At 33.4% G+C, this 9603-nt stretch overlaps 1 protein-coding gene across 1 annotated transcript in view; it reads left to right on the forward strand.

Moving 5' to 3' along the window:
- Positions 1-9198, forward strand: part of LOC108373043 (peripheral plasma membrane protein CASK-like) — a 24475-nt gene extending 15277 nt beyond the window's left edge. The window contains 3 exon segments of the mRNA XM_017628886.1: positions 8047-8232; positions 9084-9176; positions 9178-9198. Coding sequence (XP_017484375.1) covers positions 8047-8232; positions 9084-9176; positions 9178-9198 — 300 coding nt within the window.
- Positions 9199-9603: the final 405 nt, after the last annotated feature.

Below are 9603 nucleotides of genomic sequence, written 5' to 3' on the forward strand. Positions count from 1 at the left end.
TAACTCTGTTTGAGAGGAAAAATAATCGATTATTGCAAGGCTATGTTCATTACTAACATACTTTTGGCACAGTTTTCTGTTGACGACGGGATTTCTGAATATTTGCAAAACTGCAGGAATACGGAAAGGTGTAAATTATCGAATTTAATAATTAACATTTACTATTCAATAGATACTTCAAGAAATTTGATATGCTCGCACCCCAAGGGAGTATTAGGCAGAGGCAGACAATACAAGCTCAAGCAGTTCCATGGAAGAAGCAGCCACCACCCAGAATTTTTCACAATTGAGCAATTGTCAAAAATCTGCCTTTTTAATCAAAAAGTTGTTTATTGAAACTACCGTCATTTTTGTATCGCGCAAATAACCTTTAATTTGTTATTGGATGCAAGAAATATGTACCTATTTTGCTGTTTTGTTTGTAAAAAAACTAATAAAACATTTGAATACTTGTAGCCTTGTTTAAGCTTGAACATTTTTTAATTAGCTGTTTGTAGCTTTTTTTTTTGTCCATTTACCTAGATGGCTTCTGGCAACACTGATCATGAGCCAAGCCAGTCGGTGGTACGCCAGTATTCAAATGCTCTTGCCAGTCAAAGGTTTTAATAAACGAATTTTATGGCAAACGCCGGTCGCCGCATGCCAGATCACAAGCATTTGCAAATAAACCAACATCTCCTTGACGATACCGCGCGCCATGTCAGAAACACTAAAGAGCCGCACCGCAGCGAGTCGGGGTGACTTTGTGACTATATGGGGGTCGACTGTCGAGTGCTGGTGGATGGATACCTTTGTTCTTTGACATGCGTACATACATAAATAGTAGGCCATATAAGGGAAAGGGCGTTTGTTGATATTATGTGCCTGAAAATTGGGTTTGTAGTTGGAGGCGTGACTTGGCGGTATGGTAAAGTATGGTATTGCTGTTGATGGTCGCAGCTGGTTGAGTCCTTTTTAGAAAGTACAATATGAAATCCTTTTCCGTTTTACAACAATCAACAACACTTGAAATATCTTGTAGAATCACAAAACATGTGTAGGCAGCAGAGTAGAAAAGATTAATTTAACGGTACGTACCTAAGTAAATAAATAAAAGAAAGACAACTACGATAGCATTGGCGACAAAGTACAGGGATAAGAGCAATAATAATAATAATAATAATAATGAAAAATGCCTACGGCAAGAAAATCCTATAAGGATATGCACATTTACTTTAGATAAATACATAAATAGTATGTATGTATGTACCTATCTCTCGGAAATATGTATGTTAGACCGTGCCAGAAAAAAAGGATTTTTGTAAGGTAAAACTTATTATTTAAATTTTTTTTGACGAACGTCATATCTTCGGCATTTACAGTCGGATTTGAAAGTATGGTATGTGTATAGATATTTTGGTTTCTAGAAGAAAATTTTTTGAAAGTTCGTTGACTTCAAATACCGCGCTCTAGTACCGGCCCACCAGATTTGAAAGCTTATCACCCTAACCACCCTAATTTCAGTAGATTTAAGCTCATCCAAAATAATTAAGCTTCTGCTAAGAAAGTATTTCGATTATTCCAGCAGAACTATATTAAAACTAATTTTTTTTATACCGGAATAGAGGTTTTACCGAAAAATTTAAAAACTACGTTCAACCAAAATATATTTTTTTGTTTGAAATTGCCTTGGAAAATGTTTTAGTCTCAGGAGTGTGGGAGGAACTTTTCCTGGTTTGCTTGTTGTAAGGTGGTGCGATCTAATCTACATACATATGTATGTATGCTTTTTCAATATATGTAAGTAGCTACTTATTGGTCTGCTTTTATGTTACATACACACAAATATACATACATACATATGTACATTAAACTTTTACTGTCCGAAACATACGCAGTCTGAGTATGAATACATAGGCACAACTTCAGTATGGTGTGTTGGGCTGTGCATTCTTCACACTTTGTCCTCTGCGTGACATAGTAAAACCACAAATTAATTACAAAGCATATTCAAACAGTTATTGACCATAATTCATTAACCATACGAACCCACAGCCGTCAAACTCAAACTCTGCTTGCTGCCTCCACATCTGCCGGGCGCATTTCTACGACAAACTTTCATTCGCCATACAGTAACTGTGATTGGTGTGCAATAATAATGGTTGAAAAGCCTGCTCATAATAATTTAATATTTAACTACAATGTGAGTGCAAAGAAAACGGTGGTATGAATATAAAACCGCTGCATACCACTTAACCGCATTGTGCTCTTTTTATTAAAATAAGTATGTATGTTCATTGGTGTGTATGCAGTCGAGGTTGGTGGATATTTTATCAATTTAATCGGGCCCTAATGGAATCCAATTTCTATCGGCATTGGATTTGAAAACGACTAAAAATTACTTTGGTGTCTTGAAAACCAATTTTATCGGTCTTATGTTCGAATCGGAATTAGTGTCGATTTTGGGTGTCACAGAAACCAATGATGTCGATTGCCAAACAACTAACGGCAGGCAGTTGGATTTCATTTGTTAATTCGTTTTTTGCTGTCGGATATGTTGTTAAAATTTTCACAACTTTTTTGGTGGATAGTGCCAGGTGTTCAGAGTTATGANATCGATTGCCAAACAACTAACGGCAGGCAGTTGGATTTCATTTGTTAATTCGTTTTTTGCTGTCGGATATGTTGTTGAAATTTTCACAACTTTTTTGGTGGATAGTGCCAGGTGTTCAGAGTTATGAAAAATTCTGTAATTTTTTAATGCATAGCATTTTAAGGTAAATGTAAAAAATTAATGCATTTATTTTTGAAATTTAATGTAAATGAAAACTTCAGTGCATTAATTCCGTAGAAATAATGCTAATGAGTTTTTTTGCATTAATATTAAAATTTTTTAAATGAATGCTATTGGAATACCTTATTTCATTAAATGTATATGAAGCATTAAAAATCCCTGAACTGATGTTATTTTGATGAAAAAATTCCTTGTTGACGGTAAGGTAGAATTTTGAGGTCAAAAAAGATAGTGGCGGGGGCTAAGGCTGGTTTTCACTATGTGAAATTCAATGGCATTTGTCGTCAAATAGGTAAAAACAGAATGTCAAATGGAACTAAAAAACGGTTTATTGATTGATTTAGATCAGAATAGGTCTTCAGTCGTGTACATGTGCTCCTAAATTGGCTAACTGTCCATTTTTGGCCCTTAATATAATCGGTATGCATCAACAATCAACAAAAGCACACTGAGTTGCACGCACACTGCTTTTATTTTCATTAAACATCTAATAATGTTTGCAAGAATTTTTCTACAAATAAAGATAATAGAATGAAGCTGAAAAAACTGTTGGTAATTATTCGAGGTCCCTCCGAGAGAGGTTATTTATGTTTCACTAGAAAAAAATTATGGTTTTCAATAATGCAAACGAGCTAAAATATTAAAAATTTTAATGCATTAACATTTTTCATTAGCATTTTTTCTGAGTCTATGAACAAAAATATCCCTGCATACCACACTTATTAAAAAATATTAGTAGTATTACATTGAGGTCGATTTCGAAAAATATTTGGTCCATTCAATATCAAAAATTTTTTACGAATTGTTACTAGTACAAGTTTTTACTGGAAATGCATTCAATAACCCAAAACATTTGCAAGAGAGAGCGAATTCGAGAGCGTAACAACCCGAGAGAGCTGCAAATTCTTGCAAGTAAAAATTTTACTAGCAGAAATTTGCAGGAGTCAAAAAGTAAGGTTATGTTTCAAATTCAAATTTAAACAAACTGTTTATGAACAATCTCCAATCAGTAGGATCATGTACTTGACCTAATTTAGACTTAAGGTTGTCAATGTTGCTACAGTAAACTAAAGCGTCATCTTTAGAGAAGCAATCTCGGTAGCACTTTTTATAAGTATAGCGAAAACACTTGTTTTTATACTTCGTGGTATATCTTCCGCAAACATCGCAAAATAAATTAGGTGAATTAACACACTTACGTGGCATGGTAAACTACTTGTTGATGGCTTCCAAACTATACTAATACTTGAATGAACGAACGTTCGATTTTCAAATTTACATCTCTTTTATGTGCTAACACGTAACTTTTCAAAATAATACGATTACTCCGAAATTCGAACTAAAAGTAATAAAAGGAAATAGTAATATTAATGAGGGTTAATATAGGTAATATTATCGATGTGAATTACTCAGGTGGGCCAGTGACTGTTGGCTAGTGTTATTTGAACAATTTTAGCCTTAAACGTTTATTTCGACGAAAAAGTACCAAAATTACTAATTTTTTCATTATAACTAGAAAAAATCATAACTTTGGGTAGTTTCTCAATAGAATGTTCATATTAGAGGCAACGGACGTTGGCATCAAATACAACATACATATCTGTATAGTTTCAAGAGTGCACCACAAAATTAAAAGAAAAAAATGGCAGCATGCAGAATATCTGTCGCAGCTATTTTGTAAATTTTGAGATTTTACGATTTTCAATATGTTAAAATTAAACGAGGAAAATGTTCTTCTTGCCAAAACGAACGAATCTAGTGTGACACCAAATAAAAAAACATTACATTGAATGAAAGATGACTATGATTTGAGAATGTAATATTCCATGTTTACAATTTTTATTGGCCCCATTGAAAATCATTCTAAAATTGTTATATCATGTATAGAGAGTGATATATTATATATGTATGTATGTAAATAAGGAACACTGTTTAAAAATATTAAATGCCAATATTTAATCACTTTTAAATAATATGGCTTTTGATTTAATGCGTGCAAGTAAACGTGTTAGATGACTGCGTATGGTGCTATTTTTATTTTTTGTATGTAAATATATCTTTTTTAAGTTTTCATTTAAATACAAATACGCGATGGAATCTTGTTCTTTATGCAAAACTGAATATAATGCATTTTCCAATATAGGCGTAAAACCATTTTCGACCAACAACACGTTTTTGTCGAAAAATGTAACAACTCGTGAGTTTTGCTCATATATGTGCGTAAATATAAACGCTATCAAAATTTTTCTCTTCACCTTCACTCTCTTCTTCCAATAACAGAATTCAAATGTCATTTTGAATTAACTTTTTTTGCTTAAATAATATGTTAATGAAAACAATTCCGTTATATTAACTTACCAAAAAAAAAAACATTAAAATTGCCTGCTCACTTCAAAATGAGCAAAACAGCTGATTGGAACAACGGTTTTGTTTATGTTCGAAAAGAGCAATAGCAATACGGTTTAGCGCGTGGTAGCGTTCTTACAGCAAATTTTCAATTGTAAGTTTGTTTCTTACAGGTCTATTCTGCGCTGGTAGCAAAAATTGTGTAACCAGTAAAGTTCCCGTCAATTTTTAATCCCTTTCGTATTCTGTACACTCTTGTAATCCGTAAATTTTGTTACCACCTCATGAAATATTGCCCCATGAAATATGCAATACCAGAATTATTTTGACAATGTTACCAACGTACCTAGAATTGTGGTTACAAGAAGTGGTAACAACTTGTGGTACAAAAATTTTCCGTTTACAAAAACATCACTAACGTACAGAATAGACCTTTTAGAGTTGAATCAAAACATTGAGCCGCAAAATTGTGTTAGCGGTTATGTAAAGGGTTTACGTGTACCTACCCAGCAGGGATAGCTACTAGTTGTGAACTAAAATGCTACCAGTTTGCGTTTCAGCCCAACTAGATCAGGTTATATCCTTTTTCAATGTTAGCGACTGGTATTTTTAACATGGCGGTGTCATAGGAGCTGTCAATTGTTCCTTTATGCATCAGCACCCTGCCAGTAGAAATACTAGTAGCATCATACCAGTTGACGAGATAGTATGCTCGCAAAGCTATGGCGCGCCATGAGATCCGAGTTGGAGTTGTAGTGTTTTAAAAAGAAAAAAAATGTATTTAATTTAATTTTTATATGGTATTTGAGTATTTAGGTTTTTTTCCGAATGAAATTTACACTCTAAAAAGGGAATGTACTACTGAAATGTGTTATTTTTCAACCAGAATCTGTGTAAATATAGGCACAAGATGTTCTAGATTTAATTTTGAGCATTAGATGTTTAAAATGTACAGATAAAATGTTTAAAATTACAAAGATTTTGAAAGTAAAAATAAATTTTTTACTAATAATAAACATTAAATGCTCATACTTACTCAATTTTAATCATTTTATGTATGTGTAATTTTGCTCTACGCGACAAATTTGGTATTTAAAAGTAAACAGCCAGTGTTTAGTTTTATTACACGGTGTGTAAATTTGCACACATTAGTAGAGGAAACTGGTTACCTCTCTTTATATGCGCAAATTTAAACCAAAAATTTTTAGAGTGTAAATAACAATTTTTAATTTGTATTTTAATTGAAATAATTAACTTACCCCCTATTATAAATTTCCATACGATATATGATAAACGCTTGTAAGCGTATCGTATGAAATCAGTTCTCGTATCATCCTCTTCATACGCCCGACAGATGTATTGTTGTGAATGGCTGCGGTTTTTGTTAACTTTTTATTGTGAACCAGCACAAATCAGCTTCGCTATGTTTCGAATTTCAAACGACAACATTGATTCGTAATAGAGAATAACAGAATGCAATAGGGGGGATACTTAACTTTAACCACCCCCAAGCGGACTCGATCCCAGAACCAGAATCGCTAGTATTCAATCGACGCCACAGCCGACATTTGTGGCGAAAGCAATTAAGTGCATTTTAGTTGGCAATTATACTCGGAAAATAAGCGCACACGCATTTTTTTTTTGTTTGATCATATCCTCGAAGTTGCATGTTTCATGTAGTTTTTGAAAAATGGCTCATTAATTTTCGATTCTCATAAATCAAAATTTTTTTTCGTTGCAATTCGTATTTTTATTACCATTTTAAAATTATTATATACATATATATTCGATGCTATGGGTGATGTTCTCCGATCTGCCGCTTAAAATTTTTTTCTTTACAAAAAAAAATTAAGATGACACTGCAGTTTTCATAAAAATATTTTTTTTTCCAAAAAAGCCATATTTTTTTGGCTAAACTTTTTTGAAGATAGCCTGCCTCAACACCTACTTATATTTTGGCATATGCGGCATTTAGGTTATTTAAGTAAAATCGAATTCTCCAAAACAAACTGTTATTGTTGTTATTTTTATTAATATCCGTTTATTTTGGAACATATCTTGGAAATATTTTTTTCTTTCGGGATAAAAATTCTACGAGGCTAGAATTTATTAACAGCTTCCGAAAAGCTAAACATTCTTTTGTCAGAATGTTATGGCCTCTCAACGAAACGTTCAGAAATATATTATTTTTTATTTATTCACCAATTTCGGAGCTTGCATTCTAGGAAAAGTAATAAATCATCTGAAATGCTGCAAGAATACTTCGGTCGAGCGTAATGGATATACTGTAAGCTCATTTGTGTGTATACTGCTATAAATGTGTATGTGTGCAAAGAAAATCAAAAACCTATAAGGTATTATAATACTTAAGTATGTATGTATATTTAAGTGCTTGGCCAACTAGTAGAGTTGCGGTCTGCACACGGTTACGTATACGCACCGTTGGCCATTCAATTCAAGGGCCTTGCTTGTAGGTTAACAAGCCAAGCATCTATGTATGTAGTGTGTTGATATATGTAGTACATAAACATATTTATTTAATTTCCAACTTAAATGACACTTTTANATCTATGTATGTAGTGGGTTGATATGTGTAGTACATAAACATATTTATTTAATTTCCAACTTAAATGACACTTTTACAGGGTAAAGTTGAGTGTATCGCGTATGCCGTGCATTATTTATTATTATCGCTGGTCACTTTTTGCTGCTGCATACATTCCACAAATGCATACATATGTATGTGCGCAGAATTCTTCTTTATATTCTTCTACATCCTTTTATCTGCACCGCCATACAAACTGTGTGTGCCATTTCCTTATAAGAAAAAATAAATATAAATAAAATGCAGCACGAGAAATTTGCCTTTTATTTGTCGTCAACTTATTACAAATTATATATGTTTTTGCTACATTTTTTCATTATAGGCTTTGCTACACACTCACGATGTTGTTGCCCGTGACGTTTACGGCGAGGAGGCACTGCGCGTCACACCGCCACCAATGGCACCCTATATTAATGGTGACGAAATCGATAATGTGGACAATGGCGAGTTGCAACATGTAACCAGAGTACGTTTGGTGCAATTTCAAAAGAACACCGACGAACCAATGGTGAGTAGTGCACGTCAATAAGAAGACTAAGGAGTTTCTGCTCTACAACATCTGCGTGTAAATTAGGGTGATGCAAACAAAAAATGTTTAAATTGTTAAGCTCTCCGCCCATAGGATTTTTCTAAATGGAAACAAAGAATACTTCCATTTTTTTTTTTTGTTAAAAAAATTACGTTTAGAACTGCCCTAATCGCATGAAGTTTCCAGGTATTTTATATGGGGAAAAACACTTTTTTGTAGTAATGGTATAAAATTCACCGAAATAAATATTTTTCGATCGGAAAACTAGGTTTCTTTTGAGGAGACTTCTAATAATAACACCCAAATGTTTATACAATAACTCTAGCAAATGACCACGTGTTGAATTTTTTTAACTTTTTCAACTTGTTAATCTGAATCTTTAGAACATTTTTGGGTGTGCAATTTTATACAACGGCTAAAAAATCGCGCTGATTTTTGAGTTTTTTTTGGAGACTGCTTTTGTGTGTTTTTTTTTGTAACAAGTGCAATTTACAAAAACTGGCATTGTTCTTTTGAAATTATGTTGCTAACTGTCTTCCGCAATTTATTTCAAAGAAATTCATGCTTATATGGAAAAAAGTGCACAAATCCGTAAAAAAAAAAATTCTCAAAAATTAACGGGATATTTTTACCGAAACTTGCACTTCATTAGAATGGACGCTGGAGCTAAACATTTTAAACTTTTTACCCCCGCATGTATTTTCGGGCCACCCTAGTGTACATACATACATGCATATGTATGTAAATATATTTGTACATATTTACCTATAGACATAACTGACTGTTATGACCATTCAGTACTAATTTTGCAATTACATAATTATCTTAAGGGCATTACGTTAAAAATGACCGAAGACGGCCGTTGCATTGTAGCCAGAATAATGCATGGCGGCATGATACATCGCCAGGCCACGCTGCATGTTGGCGATGAGATACGGGAAATAAATGGACAACCCGTGCAACATCAATCAGTGGGGCAATTGCAACGCATGCTGGTGAGTGCTTACATTTGTACGAAAGGACTTTTATGAATTCTCGTCACTGTGCGCAACGTAAATGGTTGAATAATTTGCAGCAATGAGTTCTTATTGCTTCTCTTTTTCTTTCATTCTTCCTCTCTTCTATGTTCTGTAGCGTGAAGCGCGTGGTTCGGTTACCTTCAAAATAGTTCCTTCTTATAGAAGTGCTCCGCCACCCTGCGAGGTATGTACAGTAGTGATTGCTTGAATAAAAATTTAACCGAAATTATTTACCAAATATGTTTTAGTATTCGCCGATAGTAATTTTTAGTTTTACTTACTAAATATGGCGCATGTTAAATACTATAGAAATACAGCCAAAAAAAAAAAA

Source organism: Rhagoletis zephyria, unplaced genomic scaffold (assembly GCF_001687245.7).
Source record: "Rhagoletis zephyria isolate East Lansing unplaced genomic scaffold, Rhagoletis_zephyria_1.1 Rzeph_scaffold_06299, whole genome shotgun sequence".
Taxonomy (NCBI): Eukaryota; Metazoa; Arthropoda; class Insecta; order Diptera; family Tephritidae; genus Rhagoletis; species Rhagoletis zephyria.